The sequence below is a fragment of the Miscanthus floridulus genome, chromosome 4, assembly GCF_019320115.1.
Source record: "Miscanthus floridulus cultivar M001 chromosome 4, ASM1932011v1, whole genome shotgun sequence".
NCBI lineage: Eukaryota > Viridiplantae > Streptophyta > Magnoliopsida > Poales > Poaceae > Miscanthus > Miscanthus floridulus.
The window spans coordinates 91,170,208-91,193,297 of record NC_089583.1 but is presented as its reverse complement, the minus strand read 5'-3'; the positions used below and the strand labels follow the sequence as shown (position 1 = coordinate 91,193,297).

Here is a 23,090-nt window from a genome sequence, read left to right as displayed (position 1 = left end):
GAGCTCCAATCTAAAATGTCTGACCAGGACCCGTGCTTGTTGTTTGTGATGGAGTAGGTGTGGCCTATATGGGGCATCCTTTCGCTCCTTACCTATCTCTCGGTGTTTTCTTGAGCCGTTCGATCGAGTTAGGAAGCCCGATGATTTCTCCTAGCGGAGATCCCGTCCTTTGGGTTTTTCCAAATCTTGCCTGGAGAGGCAGAGAGCTACCTACGCATGGTGATGCTTTGATTTTCGTGTGCCAGTATGCAATAGTGGTGGGGCATACCCAAGCCATGTCCTATCTTACAAGGCGGCGTTCTGTCTGACCAGGCGTCGTTCCGTCAGTCAGTGTGCATCCCATCGGTCAGGGGGCGTCCTATCATTTCCCATATGTATTGAATTGGGGAAGGAAGAGAGTTTTTTGCTCTGATCTTTTGTCCCTCTTTAGCTGTCGTGTTTTCTCCTTAAATATGGGGAGGAAGAGGACTCTCCGTCGTAGTCCTTTGCTTGTTCTCCAATTGTTATCTTTCCTCCTTCTTCCTCCTCACCGAGAGTGCCTATATGTTGCGGCGGTTCCTAAGTGAGAGAGAGGATAAGCGAGGGGGAGGACTTATAGATCCTTTCATGAATCTAGAGTGCGATGTCGAGCTGGAGGCTGCCCGGGGTGGTGCTGGCCATTTTTGCCTGAAAAGGGGCGACTTCCGTCGAAGGGGGTGGCGTGCTGGATTCGTCTACGAGGCCTTTTTGGGATGGAGCCGTGTGAGGATTTTCTCTAGTGGATCTTCACCGGACGAGCCTTGTCAAAGGGGAAGTTGCTTAGGATCATGCTGGTGGAGGGTTCTACGCCTCGGTAGCAGTGTCCTTGCCTAGGAGCTACCTTGACTGCATGAGAAGGTTAGGAGCTCCATGCTCTTCTGCTGAGCATCTATGGGTGCGACGACCTTGAGGTACTCGTTGCGCTCACCAAAGTAGAGGGGACGGAACCGGGCGGGTCCCTTGAGGTACTCGTTGTGCTCGCTGAAGTTGAGGGAACGGAACCGGGCGGGTCCCTTAAGGTACCCATTGTGCTCACCGAAGTCAAGGGAATAGAATCGGGCGGGGCCCCTATAGTAGTAGTTACGTCTGGCGACATGTGTTGTGGTCTCTCCTTTGGCGTTAGGCGATGTCGTCGTGGGGCCGCAGTAGTATTTGGATTAGAAGTAGTTAGAAAATGTAATAGTTGTGGGTGAGCCCTCGTGTGAATAGTTTTTGTATCAATGAATCCACCAGTTCTATTTTTATGATAGAACCACTATCTGTTCCTTGTTTTTTATCCTGGCATAACTTTTGTTTTTATCATTTTCTTTTTCGCACCTACCCGTTAGTTCCGTAGGCTGCAGCTATTAAGAACCTAGGGATGGCTCGCGGGGCTTGGCTGTTTGTAACTGTAGGTCGTGGCGGGGTGCGTTCGGTTGGGAATAAGAACAGAGTCACGTAGGGCAATCAAAGGAATGGAATGTGCTTCTGTTCAGGGACAAAGTTGTTTACCATGATGAATATGAAACACCTTCATATGATGATGTTGTTAAATTAAGAAATCAATATACTAGGATCATTAGAAAGACTAGAGCTAAGAATGACAAGCTAGAAGCTAAGAATAATTCTCTTTTAGCTAAATGTGATATTGCCGAAAATGCTAGTGTTGAGCTTAGAGAAGCAAATGAAGCTGTCATCCAAACTCAAGGAGCTCAAATCTTTTAAGAAAGAGCTTAAAGATAAACATGATAAACTTGAGCGGATGCATAAAGAGCTCATCACTAGCCATAATATGCTAAAAGAAGAATATACAACTCTCAAGATAAATCATGATAATCTTGTTATTGCTCAAGAATTTTTATCCAATAAGCCACATGATGCTACTAATGATGTTGTTAAGATTGATATAGCTACATCATATGATGATTTAATTATTGATAGCGTTGAGCAAGGATCTAGTGGCAAAGACAAGCAAGTAGTTGAGTCCGATGACTATGATGAGCATATCAAGATCAAGAATGAGAATGAGAAGCTAAAGAAAGATCTTGAGAAGCTATCAACCACCAACACCATTGTGCTAGAAACTCTTAATCATGATGGTGACTTGATTCTTGAGAATGAGAAGCTCAAAGAAGAGAATAAGAAGCTCAAGTTAGAGAAAGAGCACCTCAAGATTGGATTGAGCAAGTTCATAAGAGGCAAGCATCTTCAAAGTGAGCTACTAATGAACATCGTCATGAAGATAGATAGAAGTGGCATTGGGTACTTGGCAAACCAAGAGAAGAAGGCTCAAGCTAAACAACAACAACACTAGTCAAAACCAAAGCCAAAGAGGTGTTTTGAGTGTGGACAAGAAGACCACTTTGACCATGAGTGTCAAACTCCACCACCACAACTCTTGCCCAAGCATGCTAGAACCTTTGCTTTTAATGCTCATTACATGCTTAGAAAGAATTCTAGTGGAAAGATGAAAGTTATGTTCTTAGGACCTCCCAACAATAATAGGCCTAAGAAAATATGGGTAGCAAAGTCACTTGTTGAGAAGGTGAAGGGCCCTCAACAAGTTTAGGTTACTAAAGCTTGATCTCTTGTGTGTAGGTAAACTACAAGACCGGTGAAAGTTATTGGGTAATTGATAGTGGTTGCATACAACATATGATCGATGATCCTAGTATGTTCACCTTACTAGATGAAGAAGTAGATGGATAAGAAAGAATCACATTTGGAGATAATTCAAAGGGCAAGGTTAAAGGATTAGGCAAAGTGGCAATATCAAATGATCATTCAATCTCAAATATGCTATATGTTGCTTCATTGAGCTTCAACTTGCTATCCATTGGTCAATTATGTGATCTTGGTTTCCAATGCTTGTTTACCGAGAAAGAAGTTGTTGTATCTAAGAAGGATGATGATTGAGTACTATTCAAAGAATTTAGATACAACAACTTATATCTAGTGGATTTCACCTCTGAAGATGCTAATTTGAAGACTTGCCTATTCACCAAAACAACACTTGGGTGGTTATGGCATAGAAGACTTGCTCATGTTGGGATGAGCTCTCTCAAGAAGCTAATGAAGAATGATTTGGTGAGAGAGTTGAATGATGTGAAGTTTGAGAAGGACAAGCTTTTAGTGCATGTCAAGCCAGCAAACAAGTTGCAAATACTCATCCTAAAAAGCTTTCATGTCAACCACAAGAGTGCTAGAGCTCCTTCATATGGATTTATTTGGACCAACAACATACAAGAGTTTAGGAGAAAATCTTTATTGTCTTATGATTGTTGATGACTATTCAAGATACACATGGGTATTCTTCCTTCATGACAAATCCGAAGTTGCATCATGCTTCAAAAAGTTTGCCAAGAGAGCACAAAATGAGTTTGAAGTGAAGCTCAAAAAGATTTAAAGCGATAATGGAAAAGAATTTGACAACACAAACATTGAAGCCTATTATGATGAAGTTGGGATCAAGCATGAGGTCTCTGCAACATATACTCCTCAATAAAATGGTGTAGTTGGGAGAAAGAACCGGACATTGATTACACTAGCAAGAACAATGCTTGATGAGTACAACACTCCCGAAGCTCTATGGGTGGAAGCTATCAACACCGCATGATATGCATCCAACCACCTATTCCTTCAAAAGTTCCTTGGCAAGACACCTTATGAGTTGCTCAATGGGAAGAAGCCAAACGTCTCCTTCTTTAGGGTGTTTGGTTGCAAATGCTACATCTACAAGAAGCGGCAACATCTAGGGAAGTTTTAAAGATGTTGTGATATTGGTTTTCTTGTTGGTTACTCATCAAAGTCCAAAGCATATAGAATATTTAATCATGCCACTGGCTTGATTGAAGAAACATATGATGTGGAATTTGATTAATCTAACGGCTCTCAAGGAGCACATGAGAATCTTGATGATGTAGGTGATGAACCATTGAGGGAGGCCATGAAGAACATTCCGGTTGGAGACATCATGCCTAATGATGATGAAGATGATGTATAAGTGATCAATCCATCTTCTTCATCAAATGTGCCACAAGATAATGATAAAGATGGGAGAGTAGAAAATGAAGATACTCATGTCTCCCATGAGCAAATGGTGACATAAGCATAAGATGTTGATGCTCCACAACCCCCCTCAAGTGGTTAATAGAAGAAACTCACCTATACTACAAGCTCATCCACAAGATCTCATCATAGGGAGTCCATCTAAGGGCATAATGACTCGATCTCAAAAGCTTGCTTTATTTATTGATCATCACTCTTTTGTCTCTTGCTTTGATCCTACTTAGGTAGAAGAAGCTCTTCAAGATCTAGATTGGATAAATATCATACATGAAGAATTGAATAACTTCACCCACAATGAAGTTTGGACTTTTGAAGAGCGACCACAAGGTGCAAGAGTCATTGGAACAAAGTGGGTGTTCCACAACAAGCAAGATGATCAAAGGCGTTGTTGTGAGGAACAAGGCAAGACTAGTTGTAAAGGGGTTTTCTCAAGTTGAAGGGTTGGACTTTGGAGAGACCTTTACACCGGTTGCAAGACTAGAAGCCATTCATATCCTCATTGCATATGCATCACATCATGATATGAAACTATATCAAATAGATGTGAAAAGTGCATTTTAAATGGCTTTATAAATGAACTAGTCTATGTTGATCAACCTCCCGGGTTTGAAGACCCTAGATATCCTAATCATATTTATAGGTTGTCCAAGACGCTATATGGGCTTAAGCAAGCGTCAAGAGCTTGGTATGAGCACCTTTAGGATTTTCTCATTGAGAAGGGCTTCACCATTGGGAAGGTCGACACCACACTATTCACCAAGAAGCTTGATGAATATATCTTCATTTGTCAAGTGTAAGTTGATGATATCATCTTTGGATCATCAAATGAAAATTCTTGCAAAGAGTTTGGTGAATTAATGTCAAAGGAATTCGAGATGTCAATGATTGAAGAGCTTATATTCTTTCTTGGTTTTCAAGTCAAGCAAATGAGAGAAGGGATTTTCATCTCTCAAGAAAAGTACACCAAGAATCTTCTCAAGAGGTTCAATATGGATGAATGTAAGCCAATCAAGACACCTATGCCATCTAATGGACATCTTGACCTAGATGAGGGATGTAAAACGGTTTATCAAACTCTCTACCGCTCTATAATTGGTAGCTTGTTATATTTAACCGCATCTAGGCCCGTCATCATGTTTAGTGTGTGTATGTGTGCTAGATTTCAAGCTAATCCTAAGGAAACTCATTTGATTGTCGTTAAAAGAATCCTTAGGTATCTTAAGCACCTACCAAGCATTGGCCTTTTGTATCTCAAAGGAGCTATATTTGAATTAGTTGGCTATTCCGATTTGGATTATGCCAGTTGCAAAGTTGATAGAAAAAATACATCCAGAGGGTGCCATTTGCTTGGTAGATCACTTGTGTCTTGGTCCTCCAAGAAATAAAATAGTGTGGCTTTGTCTACCATCGAAGCAGCATATATTGCTGCGGGTGTTTGTTGTGCACAAATACTTTACATGAAACAAACTTTGCTAGACTATGGTGTAGTTCTAGATAAAGTACCTCTTTTGTGTGACAATGAGAGTGCGGTAAAACTTGCTAATAATCTGGTTCAACACTCTCGCACCAAGCACATAGATATCCGCTATCACTTTATTAGAGATTATGTTGCTAAGAATGATATATCATTAGAAGGAGTAAGGACCGAGGATTAATTGGCGGATATCTTCACTAAACCACTAGATGAGGCAATATTTTGTAGGTTGAGGAATGAGCTCAATGTGCTTGATTTTAGCAATTTCACTAGAAAATGAGCTTGTGTTGTCCCTTGCATTGCATTGTAATATACAACATGTTTAATCTTTGATAATGCATATAGGGCTTGTCTAATATGATTAAGATAACCATCAAAAAGCATGTGAAGAAGCTTAACCTTGAATCAAACTTGACAAGCAACTAGAATTACTTTCAAGTATTGCATTGCATATGCATGAATGTTGTTTTGTCATTTCTCTTCAAATCACCCTTTTATTGCCTATTTTCTTAAAAATAATTATAGCCTAGGGCAAAATATTTTGAAAATTTTGAGGGTTTGAAAAAATTGAAAAAAATCTGTCCTAATTGGTGTTTATTTGGATCTTATCAAAGTTGGGACTTAATTGGGAACAGGCAGCACAATGAACTTTGAAGAATTGCTAAACAGGAGTGACCGGACGTTGGACTGGACTCTATTCCCCTGTGTCCGGTCAGTTCATAGGAGATGAACTTTGCTGTGAAGGAGTGACTAGATGCTGGAACATTGTTCTCCCTATGTCCGATCAGAAGGTGATCCTGCGTCTGGTCAAGTGAAGAAGACAAAGTCAGGATCGATCAGACTCTGGCTGTGTCTGGTTAGTTGTGATCGAATGCGTCCGATCGCGACTCTAGGAGATTTGGACCTCTCTAGAGTCGACCAGACTCTGGGTGGCAGCGTCTGGTCATTGCCACCGGAGCGTTCGGTCCATTTAAAATGTGCAGGTTCCGAACTCTTATTTCTTTCTTTATCTCTTTAGTCGGGGGCAACCATAAAATCCGCCCACACCCACACCGACATCGCCACATCCTCATCGTGCCATGCCTGAGCCATCTGCCCACTGCCTCACAGCCACACTATTTACGTGCCCACGCCGCCGCATAGCCGCACCTTCTCGCGCCTGTGCACTGCCGTGCCCTACACCACGCGCCTTGCTGTCTCCAGCGTCGCCATGCCTTGCTCCAACGCCGCCGCCATGCCCTTCTCCTTGCACCTCACTGCCTCCCTCGCGCCACCGTGTCTTGCTCCAGCACCGCCGTCGTATCAGCACTATGCGCCATTGCCCTAGCTCACACCAGCGCTACCATTGCATTCTCCACGACCAATCTACTGTGCATTGCAAACCCTAACCCTAATTCCCATCCCGGTGGTCCTCCGATTCATTCCTCTTCTCATCGATTCACCGGTTCATTAGGTAGCAAGCCCTCATTTCTAATTTTGTATCTTTTGCTTACTCTCTTAGGGTTTCGTATCTCTAGATATATATTGAAATTATTCATAAATCTGATCTATTCTAACGTGCAGTGAGTCGGTGTTGTTGAGGTCTCTTTGGTAGTTGTTAGTCAACTCAAGGCCAAGCTTGTGAGTATGGATCAAGGCCAAGCCTTGAAAGTGACAGTTGACAGTTGATTCTTATTAGTGATGTTGTTCTTTTTAGTTCCATCAGATGGCTCATGTCAAGAACATCAGAGGTGGTCCTGGTGATGAGGATCTGAGGCCCCCACCTCGCCTGCCTTCTGAGGCAAAAGGCAAGGCAACGAAGAAGCTCACACAAAGAAGTGGAAGTATGCAGATGTAGATACAGTGAGAGCAGCCACAGTTGTAGCCACCATAGAGCTTGCTGAGAGAGGAGGTGCTTGGAGTGGTGTAGTCATTGCAGATCAGCTTTCACCAGCTCAGAGGGCCGCTATCTAGGAGGTTGAGCGTCATCATAGTGGTCCAGCTGGGACGACCATGGTTGGAGGACGGCATGTCGCTATAGATGAGAGTCAGTCTTAGGGGGAGCCACAGCCGTAGGCACAGCCAGCAAAGCAGACTTAGGAGGGAGAGCAGGCTGAGCAGGTCGAGGAGATAGAGCTAGCACCACAGCTTCGCCGTTCTAGTCGTACCCATATCTAGGTAACACCGAGGGCAGAGACATAGCGGAGGGGTTCTCGTCTGCCTCCTAGACCACAGGGTCCACCTCTAGTGACTCATCTAGATTTGAGGGCCGCCACGGCCAAGCAGGTGCAGCAGCTCAGGTTTGTTCAGTTTGAGGAGTGGTTTCCACTGAGGCGGGATAAGCGTGCATTAGATGGCTTCTACACACCACTGCAGGAAGATTTTTATAATGCATATCTCAACAGTGGGGCAACATTCAGGTCTTAGAGGGTTTGCTCCATTGAGTCCATTGTAGCAGCAGCTGGAGAGCAGATTCAGCCTTACCTATCTTACTTGCCAGGGCTGACAGACTTACTCAGACGGACATGCAGATATGTTCCATCTTGGGTCCGAGAGTTCTATGCTACACTTTGGATTGACCCGCAACATAGATTCATTCACTTTGGTTTTAGAGATAGAGATTATAGGCTGATGAGCTTTAGGGTCAGGGAGATTCTCAGGCTTCAGGAGCAACCCATCCGGCTACATGAGGTGTGCTATGATTGGACAATGCCTCCCAGATGTCCACATGGTGGTCTTGTGCCTCCTACTGATTTGATCCGCCATTGCTTCCTAGAGCCATTCGATGAGGGATCGAGCAGGACACCAAATGACCTCACTCCTACAGCTAGAGTGCTTGATGCTATCATGAGGAGGACACTACTTCCGAGGATGGGATATCGCGAGGGCTTGACTTGCATTCAGTTATGGCTACTGAACTCTCTGATGCAGCAGACTATATTTGATATTTGGGATATCTTACTTTCAGAGATGGAGGATACTATTGTAGAGGGGTTCAGAGGTCACCGATAGTTGTTCTATGCTCACTAGATCACATTCTTGATTCACAGAGCAGTTACAGTAAGGCTACCTGAGATGCTAGGAGAGTACAGTGGTGCTACTACAGAGTTTCCTACCTATAACATGACTCAGATGCTTCGCCATAGTGCAGTGAGGACACCTAGTCAGCTACGCCATCGTCCAGAGGTGCCAGAGACTATAGCCCAGCAGGATGAGACTATTAGGGGCATTGCAGCTATAGAGGAGGACCAGTTAGATGCTCAGCAGGAGGGTATGGTCGAGAGTGACCCTAGTGACAGTACTAATGATGACTACCAGGACATCCCTTAGATGCTTGCATGACAACATGACCATGAGATCGGTGGTTCTAGTTCAGCTCCACATGCACCATAGACAGATCCCGCTCTACTTGCTATCCTTGAGCGGATGAGGCGGGATCAGACTCGCCAGACCTAGGAGACAACAACTGCTCTAGCATAGGTTTAGGCTAGACAGGATGAGTTCCAGCGTCAGTAGCAGGCTATCCAGCAGCAGCTGTAGGCCATGCAGCAATAGTAGCTCCTCATGCAGCAACAATTACTTAGATTCATGTAGCATATAGTTACTGCTATTGGGGCTCCACCGCCATAGTCTTCACCCTAGATCAACCAACCTACCACCACTTCTATGACTCCAGCTTTATAGCCTAGTGGGCTTTAGAGTCAGGGACAACCAGTAGCACAGTTTCCTTCACCTACAGAGTAGGTGTCCTAGTGGTTTGCCTCGCCAGTGCTAGCCCTATAGTTTTCACCTCTACAGACGGGCTTCACACTGGTACAGACTTCCTCGCGGCTAGCGCTAGATACCATAGTTTCCAGGAGCCTTGGTGCTACCTTCAGTGAGTTAATAGGACAACCTACTCTATCATATCTACATGTCCCTAGACCTTCCACAGTTGCACCGATTACCAGGACTACAGAGACGCTCCCTTCCTTAGTTGCATCATTAGAGCCATCTACCACAGTTATACCTATAGAGTCACAGGTCGCACCAGTCCCTGATCTGACCTAGACGGCTTCAGCGTCGCTTCTAGCTATAGAGAATCAGACTGCTTAGAGCTCAGGATCAGATGATGATGGCACACAGTTCTAGCTCGCTCCTCGCACCTCAGCGCCCAACTTGTCCGCTGCAGCCCCGCCAATCGACCCCTAGGTTTTGGTGTTTGACACCAAAGGGGGAGAGGGATCGAGTATGTTAGACTTAGGGGAAACGATACATTTAGGGGGAGTCTATCTATTATGTTTGGCTTTTTATGTGTGATACACTATTATGCATTCATGTGTTTACTTTCATGCATCGAACTATATTTATGTGATAGTGATATCTACGTGATTATGATATTTATGTGATATGTGATATGTGTGCTCTCTACTTTGAATCATTTATATGTCATATCACTTGTGTTATGCTCTTTTGCTTTGCTTCTGCATTTTACTCTGATGCAAATGAGCTTTATTAATTGTACTCATGCTTATTTCATATCTATTGAGTACATCATGTTGGGTTGGGTCATATAAGCTTGCCTAACCCTTTTGTTCTTATTGCCATAAGCTTATATGAACCAAGCATGTTGAAAACCTCATCTCTTACACATACTCGAGGTGGTATTATCATCAATCACAAAAAAAGAGGAGATTAAAAGCATCTAGGCCCCTAGTTGGGTTTCGGTGATTAATGACAATACGAAATTACTGTGACTAATATATGTTTTGTAGATGCAATTAAGTTAGGTTATGGTAATGGCAATTGATTGGGTAATCATGGTTGTCATGCCCCTATGATGGAAATAGTTTTGGTTTTCAAAGGATGTACGACAAGGTTAAGGATGGACTAGTTCTAAGTGTCGTTTGGTGTTGAAGAGACACTTAGAGTAGTTTAGGACTTTGTTTTTCCTTTAGCCATACTATTAAGGGGGGTATGGATAGGTAGCCTGACCTTAGTGAGTCTAGTGGGTTAGGTGTAGTGCACACTTGTCAAATCTAGCACTAGATAGCTCCCAAAAAGCCCTTAGATCAATTGGAGCCAACTTCATTCACATATGATTGCGAGTTAGAAGTGAATGGAGGGTCAAATGCTAACCGGACGCTGGTTCCGGTGTGACCAGACACTGGCGCAGAGTCCGGTCAGTTTATTTGATCAAGGTGAAGTCGTCTAGACATGACCGAATGCTGGGTGCCAGCGTCCGGTCGACTCCAGTAAGGATCCAGAGAGGGAAAATCCTGATCAGACACGTCCGGTCAGTGCTGACCGAATGCTGGTCAGGTTCCGACTACTGACCGAACGCTGAGCAGCAAAGTGACCGGATACTGGGTGTCAGAGTCCGGTCAACATCAATAAGGTTCCAGAGGGCAGTTTTTGTGATCGAACGCGTCTGGTCAGTGCTGACCGGACGCTGGCCAGTGTCCGATCACAACTTAAACTGCACAGAGGCGGGTGAACTGATCGGAGCGTCCAATCACCTTGACCAGAGCATCCGGTCACCCCATAGAGGCACATAATGGTTCGTTTTGAATAAGGGGTTATAAATACTTCCTTTATTCACTCAAGGGATTACTTTTGCTCATTCCAATAGCTGAGAAACATCCTTGAGAGTGCCAAAAAGGGTAAGGTCCTAGTGAGGTGATTGAGATTTGAGAATCCAAGTGAGAGACCTCATTAGTGAAAGCAAGAGTAGCAAAGTGTGCATCCACCTTTCTCATTAGATTTGTTATGGTTAAGTGAGAGTTCGTGCTTGTTACTCTTGGTGATCGCCATCACCTAAACGGCTTGGTGGTGATTGGGAGGTTGGTGATCATCCGACAGAGCTTGTGGATGACCCAACTCAAGTTGTGAGCGGTTGTGGGTGATTCACCGCGATGGAGTGTCATAGAATCAACCCGTAGAGAGCACTTGATCCTTGCATTGATCAAGGGGGAGCTACACCCTTGCACGGGTGCTCCAATGAGGACTAGTGGGGAGTGGTGACTCTCCGATACCTCGGCAAAACATCGCCATGTTCTTTCTTCTCTCTTTACTTTGAGCATTTACTTTGAGCAATTCAATTCTTGTCTTTACATTCATAGAATTGTCATGCTAGAGTAGGATTAGAACTTAGATTGCAAGGCTTTTTGTGCGGTAGAACATTAGAAACACTTTCTAGGCACAAGGGGTGAAGTTGAGCTAACCGTAGGGTTCAATTATTGCAAAAAAATTAGAATTAGCCCAATTTACCTCCCTCTTGGGCATCTTATCCTTTCAATGATGTCATATTTTCTCACTATCTCTGATGGTGTTTTTCCAGACTCAACCCAATGACTTTTATCTCGCACATACCACCTCTTGAAGGGGGCAACTACAGGGTATGCCGAGAGAAGAATGAACTAGCACTTGCGCTGTCTGAAAATAACCTAGCGCTTACCTCCCTGTGTTTGACTAAGCTAGTGGACCCGATGAGGGCAGATAATGAGACTGATGCTGATTTCACTGCTCGGTAGCGAGATCATGCAGAAGTGCGAATAAAGTATAATCTTGAACACAAGAAATGGGGCATTTCAAACCGTAAGTGCTTGATGGTGGCTAAGCCCACAATTTTAGATGCTATAAGGGAGTCCATCCTAGATTGCGATACCACCACAGAGTATCTTAAGAAAGTGGAGAGTCAGTTCACTAGCTCTTCAAAGGCTTATGCCAATACTTTGATCAAGAAATTATTCAATGAGAAATACACTGGTGGCGGTATCAGAGAGCACATACTAAAGATGAGCAACACGGCTTTGAAGCTAAAGCCAATGGATTTGGGGCTCAAGGATGAGTTCCTAATTCATTTGGTTTTTGCTTCCTTGCCCAAAGAATATGAAACTTTTGTTGTGAACTACAACATGCCACCCGATAAGTGGATATAGAGAAGCTCATCGCAATATGTGTTCAAGAAGAGAAAAGGCTGAAAAGCTCACAAGGTGATTCTACTAACCTTGTGAAGGATAACAAAAAGAAGAACTTTAACAAGAATGCCAAACTTCAAGGGAAAGCCCCTCAGAATGACCACCATCAGAAGAACAACAATGCTCAAGTTGAAAATGATCAGTGTAAATGGTGCAAGAAGTATGGACATTACTAGTGGGACTGTCCAGACTTCCTGAAGAGCCTTCTGAAGAGAGGTGAGGATTTCATTACATTCATAGATGAATCCTTGTATTTAAGTTATGCAAAATCTACTTGGTGGATTGATTCAGGTGTAACGGTTCGTGTTGCAAATTCATTATAGAGATTCTATACGAGGAGGACCCTACAAAGAGGAGAAAGAAGAATTAAAGTTGCAAATGGAGTTGAAGCTGAAGTTGAAGCCATTTGAGATTTCTCTCTAGAATTATATGATGGTTTTAAACTACAACTTTCAGATATTCTTTATATACCCTCTTTGCGTAGAAACTTGATAAGTGTCTCACAACTTGACGACGATGGTTATGATTGCCATTTTGATAATGGCAAATGTCAGATTGTATATAATAATAAGTGTGTTGATCTTGACTTCTGACAAGACAAAATTTATTTATTATCACTTTCTGAGAATGTGAATGCTATGAGCACTGAGAATGAGAATGCTTCCTCGTCTATGAATGCAATAAATAAGCGGAAGAGAGTGCATGATGTATCTTTGAAATTATGGCACTATCGTTTAGGCCATATTTCAAGGGGGAAAATAGAGCGATTGATTAAGAAATTAATTCTTCCGCCTTTAGAATTTTCATATTTAGAACAATGCATAGATTGCATAAAAGGAAAGTATATTAAGAAAATAAAGAAAGATGCCAAACGAAGCGCATGAATTTTAGAAATAGTTCACATAGACATCTGTGGTCCTTTTCCTGTGAAAAGTGTAGATGGTTATGATTCATTTATAACATTCACAAATGATTATTCTCGTTTTGGCTATATTTATCCAATTAAGAAAAGATCAGAAGCATTGGATAAATTTAAGATATTTAAGGCTAAAGTAGAAAATTAGCACAATTTAAAGATTAAGGTAGTAAGATCCGATCGTGGGGGAGAGTACTATGGTCTACACATCCCATATGGCTAAGTTCCTAGACCTTTTATAAGGTTCTTATAGGAAAATGACATAGTAGCCCAGTATTCTACACCAGACGAGTCTCAGCAGAATGGAGTAGCTGAAAGACATAACCATACCTTAATGGATATGGTGAGAAGCATGATAAGTTACTCTTCTTTACCGATAAGTTTATGGATGGAGACGTTGAAAACCGCAATTCATATTCTTAATCGATTGCCAAGTAAGTCGATGCCCAAAACACCGTATGAGTTGTGGATGGAAAAGGAACACTCACTTAACTATTTACGTGTGCGGGGTTGTCCAGCTAAGAAAAAAGTCTTTAACCCAAATATAGAGAAGCTAGACTCTAAGACAGTCAGTTGCCATTTCATTGGCTATTCAGAAAAGTCAAAAGGTTATCGCTTCTATTGTCCTGATAGACAAACGAAGTTTGTAGAAACAAGACATGCTATCTTCTTGGAGGATGATATGATCAGGGGGAGCATGGTAGCGCGAGAAATTAGTTTTAAAGAGAAGCGGGTATACGCGCCCACTCCTATGATTCAAGAGCCATTCTTCACGCTACCTGTTGTTGTTGTTGTACCAATAGTGCAAGACACTATAGTAACAACACATATTGTTAGTTCTCCGGTTGCAACAATGAATGAACATGAGAAACCTATCCTTCAGGACCCCATAGAACCTACTGTCACACATGAGGGAGAGCAACAACAGCCTCAAATAGAACGAGCGTCATCTAACGAGGCCCCTAGAAGGTCTCAAAGAGTTAGGAGATCAGCCATTTCTAATGACTACGAAGTTTATGAATGTGAGGAATTTCAAATGGAGGGTGATCCCACCTCATTTGAAGAAGCCATGAGAAACGCTCACTCATCCAAGTGGCTTGAAGCCATGGAGGATGAAATGAAATCAATGAAAACCAACGGTGTTTGGGACTTAGAAATAATTCCTAAAGAAGCCAAGACAGTGGGCTGTAAATTGATCTACAAAACTAAATATGACTCCAAAGGAAATATAGAAAGGTTTAAAGCACGACTTGTGGTGAAAGGTTTCACGTAAAGAGAAGGCATAGATTACAATGAGACATTTTCTCCAGTCTCATGTAAGGATTCTTTTAGAATCATAATGGCGCTTGTAGCACATTACGATTTAGAATTACATCAGATGGATGTAAAGACGACGTTCCTAAATGGGGATCTAGAGAAAAATGTTTACATGGCACAACCAAAAAGTTTTGTTGTGGAAGAAAAAGAACGTATGGGATGCCATCTGATGAAATTCATCTACGGATTAAAACAAGCTTCAAGACAGCGGTATTTGAAGTTTGATAGTACAATAAGAAAGTTTGGATTTCAAGAAAACATAGAGGACAATTTCGTTTATGCAAAGTTCAAGAATGAGAAATACATTTTTCTAGTCTTGTATGTGGATGACATCTTGCTCGCTAGCATTGATGTTAATCTACTACTAAAAATAAAGAAGTTCTTGTCCTCGATGTTTGATATGAAGGATCTCGGTGAAGCTTCGTTCGCCCTAGGAATAGAGATTCACCGAGATAGAGAAAAGGGGTTTTAGGATTATCACAAAAGGCATACTTAGAAAAAGTTCTAAAGAAATATAGTATGCAAAATTGTAAGTCTTCATCTGCTCCCATAGTTAAGGACGACAGATATGGGGAATTTCAATGTCCCAGGAACCAATATGAGATCGATCAAATAAAAACGGTTCCATATAGTTCAGCTGTCGGAAGTTTACAGTATGCTCAAGTGTGTACTCGCTCTGACTTAGCATTTGTTACCGGGTTACTCGGCAGATATCAGAGTAATCTAGGAATAGAACACTAGAAATTAGTAAAGAAAGTTTTACGTTACCTGCAAGGTACGAAGGGTCTTATGCTAACATACAAAAGATCCGATTCCCTGCACATAGAGGGGTATAGTATACAAATTCTGATTATGCAGGAGATGATAGAAAATCCACGTCAGGATACATATTCATTCTCGCAATAATTCAGTCAGAACAATGTTTTTCTCTCACAACAATTCAATCAGAATAGTGTTTTTAGCTGGAACATTGTTTTTCTCTCACAACAATTCAGTCAGAACAATATTATTCAATCAGTTTCGGCTAAAATTCTGCCAACCCAACGGAGCCAAGAAGCTGCCCCTTATGACCCAAAGTACCATGAGCAGTGGCTGAGAAACATTGCACTCGACCACTGCTATGTCAGGCTTCGTAGCTCAAGGAACGTTGAGAGAAGAGAGATCATGCAGAACTTCTAGAGCAGAGACGCGCCCCCTCCTGAGCTGATGAACCCAATGCCGCCTCCTGATGCTCCTTCGATGCACCATGGTCAGGGAACACATGCGGCCGCCTCCACTGTGAAACCCGTCCATCCTGTTGAAAGGACCTTCATTCCGTTTCTGGGCCGACTGCCCACATTGATCGGTTGTCTCCTCCACATTCAAGTTTCTGTGCGGCCGGGTTACTAGCTTCTCCTCAACTTGTTTTTTTCAACAATGAAAGTGTTTCTGAAGTTGCTGCATTGACACGTACTACACGTATGGTCCGCTATTCCGCTGCCCGCCTCCACGTATGGACGGTTGTGGTTGGACGGGCCTTCACCCTCACGCGCCTGACATGGCGAGGCGTACTGCCTGCTCCAGGTGCTCAGGTGGGCAGGCTCGAAGATTTTCTACTGACACGTGGCTTTAATTTTTAAACCCAACAGTTCCCATTCGTGGCAGTGGCAGGTAAATGCTTCTGCAGACGAAACTCTAGTGCTGCCAATCCTGCCACTGCCATGCGTGGCCTCTGGCGATGTCCAGCCAGCCGCGCGAGAGGGAGGTGGGGGTGCAAAATGGCGTGGAATGGATCCTTGAGCAATTCTATTGCCACCTGGGTCTGGTTTAGATTGAGGTTAGGAATTAGTATTTGGCATAATAGCATTTTCGTTTGTATTTGATAATTATTGTCTAATCGTGGTCTAACTAGGTTTAAAAGATTCGTCTCGTAATTTACAATCAAACTATGTAATTAGTTATTTTTTTATCTACATTTAATACTCTATACATGTGTCCAAATATTTAATGTGATGAAGAGAGAGTGAAAAAACTTGTAATCTAAACAAGGCCCTGATGAGTTGTTCCTCTTCTTCGCAGAATCGCAGTCATGGCCCCGTGTGTCTTTGAACCAGTGAAGTGTACATTTTCATCAAGGCCACGTTTAGTTGGTCACCAAGTTGGCGCCGACCGATTTCGCGAAGTACTGTAGGTACAGTAACTTGTTCGTTTTTATTTGGTGATAATTTTCTAAACATTGACTAATTAGGCTCAAAACGTTTGTCTCGTAAAGTACAACCAAACTGTGCAATTAGTTTTTTATTTCGTCAACATTTAGTACTCCATGTATATACTACAAGTTTGATGTGACAGGGAATCTTCTTTTTCATAGTGTCAAAGTTGGTATTTTGGATGAACTAAATAGGGAAAAAAGAAAGAAAGAAAGTGAAGTTAGTACGCCTGCAGCTGCGGCGGAAGGTTCGAAGTTCAGAGATGGTGACATGGTGTGCCAAAGTGCAGGCGTCCATTACTACGGTCTTTGATTGAGCCTGCTGTGTGTGTTTTCCAACTGAGGTGACGGTGCCCAACTGCCGGTGCGCGCGCGAGAGAGAATTGTTGGACGCGGAGAAGGAGCGGCAGCGCAGGTAATGCCCATTAAGGCCGTGCTCGTTAACGGGGCCGGGGCAATCACTCCGTTCGCCGATCCGCTGCTTGTGGACCGCGACCGCCTTGGGTCAAGGTCAAACACAAGCATGTGAAGTGGACTGCGAGTGCGAGGCCGCCGAGGAAGACGAGCATGGAGCATGGAGGGGACTCTTTCCATCGCTCATTCGTCCCGTGGCATGATGGCGGCAGCCATGGAGCCTGGAGGAGACTGGAGAAGACCGGCGGGACAGCCCGTGCGTGGAACCTGGTATGCATGCTGCCGGTGGACGGCGTGTGCTGTGTGCATGCATATGACTGCATGTCACAGAGGCAGCGGTCGCTGCCGGTACACGGAAGTAGTAGCTGCTGTACTATCAGATGCGCGCTCTACAGTCTACACCAGCCGTGCTGTCTGCGCGCCCACACTTTTGGAGTCAGTGACCAGGCCATATCGACGAGCCAAGCCACAGCACATGCCCGACCACCGCTAGCGACTTGCCGACTTTGGACAACGAGCAGAGCGCGTAGGCGGGTCAAACTCAGACCCGGCTTAAATCAAATCGCACGGCGCGGATCGCCACCAGCAGAGCAGCCGAAACGCGCGGATGGCCGGCGCTCTCGTCTCGGCTGCCGACGCGCGGACCGACGGGTGCGCACGCGCGCGATCAGCGACTCCTGGACGCTCGCGCGGCGGATCCGTAGACCGCATGTGGGCGTACGCATACTATCAGCGCCACCGTGCCATGCTGCGCGCGACGAGCGGCGTGTTCCCGTCCCGAGCCGAGCGGGTGCCATTGGGGGTGGGGGCGCTACGTACTCTGCTAGTGCCACGGCGAGTTCTACGGTTTCGAGGCCGGAATGGACGTGGACAGCCCAATCAACTCCACCTACATTGCATGCATGCGCGCGAGCAGCGAGTGGTGGAACACCAACATCCGGGCGAGGCGAGCAGACGCGAGGACCTGCCCGGGGTGACCGTCGGCGTCGGCACATCATTGCCATGCGTGGCAACATGTAGCATCATCCCCGAGTCTCCGACTCCGATCGCCGAGACGAATGGTCAAGCGGATGCGTCCACTCCACTGCCTGCCGGCGTCCCCGAGGGGGCGAGTGCGTTTCAGCCTTTCAGGCGAATGTGACTTGGAGGCGCAGGATTGAAAAAACATCAGCAACGATTAATCCTTTTTTTTCATTAAAAAATGAAACAGAGGGCAGGGCGCTCGTGTTGGCTCGGCCATGGCCCATGGCCCATGGGCCATAGCTACCGCATTGTGTTGTCGCGTTGCTCGCTGCTTGCTGCTTCTCTGTGGGTGGACTAGTACGTACCACTCCTACGCCGATGGCAGCAGTGTGGTGGGATAGACAGTGCCCAGTGATAAATGGCCACTGCCCCGCCATTAAAGCGTGTGCCTGCCATCTCCCACTTCCCTCCCTCCTCCCTTTCCCCAGGCCATATGAGACCGTCTTCAGCAACTGGGATACGAAATACAAGATTCATTTATCATTTAGATATCGCTACAGATAAAGAGTTTAATATCTATTTTTGATCTTCTCTAATAATAAAATCTAAAAGACAATTTTTTCTATAAATAGATCTTTAGGAGAGATAATACTTAGATTTGAGTTATGCTTTTCCTGACACTTATTCATTTGTCTTATAATCCATACTTTTTAGCATATTTTTTTAACCAAAATAATATTTTTTTTCTCACAACAAATCGATCAATAGTACTTTTAGCCATGACTTATCAGCTAAATGAACAAATCTATGTTGAATGCTATATGTATTACGTTCAGCCCGATCGGCTGGAGCTTGCTGGCTGACAAACCCCCTCACATAGATACTATTTATATAAATCAGCCAATAATATTTTTCTCTCATATAAATAAATCAGAAACGATACGAACAGGCCAATCGAACCAACCGTTTATTGATCTATTTTTATATTTGTATTCCGCGATGCGTTTTGCCAGGCAATAAATGCCTGCGCTACGCCCATTAATGTCTCGAGATGGAGAGCTACAGCTACTGGACGGTGGTGACCACACGTCCGCCTCTCCCTCCCGCCCTCATCTCTACCTACGGGCCTTTCTTCTTCCTCCTCGCGTCTGTCTGTCTCGCTATTCCCCCATAGGACCTGCTCCCCGCTCGACAGCGAGGAAGAAGAGCCGATCGAGCAGGAACTTCGTTCCCTCGGCGGCAGGAAACCAATGCAATCAGGCGTGACAAGTTGGGCCGACCTTGGGATTAGGCCTTGACTTTGGATGCTAAATTTAAACCACATGACCTATCCGTATGCATGTGCCGTTTGTTCGGCAGTCGAGATCACCATAAACTCTGGATCTGAGATGTGTACCCTTTTGCGATCCTTGAATGATTCCTCCTCGTGTACCATCCGACTCGATTTCTTGAGGACGATGCATACGATACGGATACGGCTGATTCATTCACTCCGTAGTGAAGTCGCAACGCATATACGGCTGACAGTTCAGTAATCGACAGGTTTAGCCAATTTCTACTATGGCGTCTGGTTTTCGACTACGGTGAAGAAATGTTACTCCGTTCTCTTGAGCTTATTCCGAACTGCTTCTCAGTCACGGAACACTCCCAACATTTTAGCATGTCCTAAGCAGGCAGAGAAGCACACAACGTTCCGAAAAGATGATGCATATGATGTGATTTTTTTGTAGAAGGCTACAAGACATGTGTGCAGGCAGATTGCAGAGCGGAAGAGATGATATGATACGATTGTTAACACGATAGCATGGCTTCTACTGAAGCCCTACAACTATATTCAAATATGTTCATCATCCATCTAAAACCCTTCACAGCTTCATCATCATGGCCATGGATACCTTTCTGATGAAGATCTCATCATCTAGATCCTGGTCACACACACACACAGCGAGTAGTTGACCTCGTACACAACTTTTGTACAGAGAAAGTTGTGATCAAAATTCCCCTGAAACAACAGAGCCGGGCTCATGTAAAGGCAAATCTAGACGATTGATTTCTCCTCTTGTTGCGCTTCACAAGCTGACCACGTGCTCACGCCCTCTTGCATGCATCTGAGGAGGGCGTCGCCGGGCCATTCCTTTCCTCCTTGGCTGGCGGAGGCCGCCGCGGCGGGGCGGCGCACACCGGGATCACCGACCGCACGCTCACAGCCGGGGCGTGGAACCCGCCCGTGGCGAAGGTTCTCGGCGCCGCCGGCGAGCCGCCGTGGTGGTACGCCGAGGCAGCAGCAGGCGCGTAGTAGCACGGCGAAGGCGGCATTGCCTCCGCGGCGACCCTGTCCCGCACCATGGCCCGCTCCAGCATCCTCACCAGCTCCGCCGCCGCGGCGTCCCTGGAGCCGCACGCCGGTTGCTGCAGCAGGTGGAGGGGAGGCAGGATCCTTGAGCTGGCCGGTGGCTGCAGGGGCCCCGTCCTCGGCGGCTGAACAGGGGTGTTCCGAGGCTGCCATTGGTGTCTGTACAGCGACGGGTTCGGAAGAGCAGAGGAGGAAGAGCCGTTGCCGCTGTGCTTCTGCAGAGGCGCCGACGCCGCCTTGCCGTTCCCGTCGCCGTCGTCTCGCGGCTTCAGCGCGGCGAGCACTCTGGCGACAACCACGTGCTCCTGCTCGTCGCCGGCGCCGGGCTCCTTGCGAGCCTCCGGCACTGCAAAGATCATGGCGTGGGCCATTAATGATGCTCTGTGACGCGAAAAGATCTGCAAAACATTTGTCTTTTCGGGCCTGGCAGGCTGATGACGTACTCTGTTTGAGCGAGGACCAGGCGGCCATGGCGGCGTTCTTCTCCGCCTGCTTCTTGGTCCTGGCGGGGTCGCCCGCGAAGCTCATGCCAGCGAGCTCGACGGTGGAGGAGAACACCGGCGAGTGGCCCGGGCCCGAGCGCACCGTGGTGTACGCCGGCAGCTTCAGCCCCGCCCGGTGGGCCGTCTCCTGCAGCAGGTTCTTGTACACCCCCGTCTCATCCTACACAATGCACGCACGGTTTCACTTCCACGTCAAGCTCGGTGGCAGGCAGCAAGAAGCAGAAACAGAGCACGATGGAAGATGAATGGTGGAGTGGTGACTTACGAGGACCCGGGCGGCGAGGGAGGTGGACGGGCCGCGGAGGGAGAGGCGGGCGAGGGCGATCTGGGCGGCGGCGTGCTCGGCCTGGCGGAGAGTGGTGCAGCCGCTGGGGCCCTCGAAGGTCTCGCCGTTGAAGGTGACGGCGGCCCGGAAGCGCGGCGCGTGGTCGGGGCCCTCGCGCGTGCACACGTATGTCGGCAGGCTGAAGCAGCTCCTCTGCGCCAGCTCCTGGAGCTGGTTCTTGTACATCCCTACTGCTGGGCAGGTGTGCTCCTCCCTCCGCTACTTCCTAGCTGTATAGTTCCTACTATAGTATCCTACATGTAGTACCTATCTAGCACTCCGTCTTCTTCTTGTTGCACGACCAGGACGCCATGATCTCTCCCACGAACGACAAGAAGAAACAAGAGAGAGAGAGAGGGAGGCTGTGGTTATGGCTATGGCGCTTTTGGAAGGAGATGAGGAGGGGAGGAGGAAGATGAGGGGGAGGTGAACGTTTAAGCAAGTGAGGGTTGTATAGACTGCAGAGCACCCCCAAATGGTGCAGTGTTCTTTATCTGCAAACCCCCCCCCCCCCCCCCCCCCCCCCCCCTTCTCTCTCTCTCTCCTCCCCTTCCTTTCTCTCTCTATTTGTATTGGACTGATGGTACGCTCGCTGCTTGAGAAGAGAGGTGGGTGGAGGGAGATGGGCACAGACTGACAGACACCTTCCGGTATTAATGGGGCATTTATGGTGCTTTGTAAGCATGCTGGATCAATCACACTTGCCCAGAGCCCGTCAGCTGGTCAGAGCCCAGAGGCCGTCCCTCTCCCTCCTCCCCGCTCGATTCCGGACCCGGAGAATCCACCAGTCCACCACATGTTTGCATGTGTGCCCGCGTCGCATGTTCGCAACACCTAACCTCTCATGTATGCGGAAGGTTTTTCTTCTTGCTGAATGCGGCAGAAAGGAGAGGAGAGTTGGAGGGGGTTAAGATCTGCGTTGATGCACCGAGTGTTAATCACGTATTGTTTGCCGATGATTTAATGAACGAAGTGCACATCATTTGCAAAAAATTCTTGACTTGTATGAGATTTGCTCGGGGCAAACAATCAATAAAAAACAAATCCTCAGTCATGTTTAGTAGGAACACAGCTGAGAGGGATAGGTGTGACGTGTTGTCCACTCTGAACATTACTACAGAGGCTAGAACAGAGAAATACTTGGAGCTCCCTATTTATTTGGGTCGGTCGAAATAAAAAACTTTTGCATATTAAAAAGATCGGGTGTGGAAACGAATACTTGGAAGGAAAAGCTCCTCTCTTAAGCAGGGAAGAAAATTTTAATAAAGACAGTGGCCGAAGCTATCCCATCATATGCTATGTCTTGTTTTGACCTTACCAAAACACTATGGCCTTGGCCCTCGTTTAGTTGCCCGGAATCGGCAGCGGAAAAATTATCATAGCGCACTGTAATATTTCGTTTGTATTTGGTAATAGTTATCCAATCGTTGACTAATTAGGCTCAAAACGTTCGTCTCGCAAAGTACAACTAAACTGTGCAATTAGTTTTTGATCTCGTCAATATTTAGTACTTCATGTATGTACCGCAAGTTTCATGTGACGGTGAATCTTCTTTTTGCATAGTGTCAAAGTTTGGATTTTGGGGTAACTAAACACCCCCTTGTTTAGATTGCAAGTTTTTTCACTCTCTCTCC

The 23,090-nt window shown here is 45.6% G+C and overlaps 1 protein-coding gene across 1 annotated transcript; it reads right to left on the bottom strand.

Annotated features, from left to right (window-relative positions):
- Positions 1-20,063: 20,063 nt before the first annotated feature.
- Positions 20,064-21,958, bottom strand: LOC136552096 (double-stranded RNA-binding protein 3-like). Its single transcript, XM_066543641.1, has 3 exons — positions 21,397-21,958; positions 21,072-21,291; positions 20,064-20,974 (listed from the first exon to the last, which is right to left on the bottom strand). Exons 1-3 carry the CDS (start codon positions 21,640-21,642, stop codon positions 20,364-20,366), a joined length of 1,077 nt encoding a protein of 358 aa, XP_066399738.1. The 5' UTR covers positions 21,643-21,958; the 3' UTR covers positions 20,064-20,363.
- Between the last annotated feature and the right edge of the window lie 1,132 nt (positions 21,959-23,090).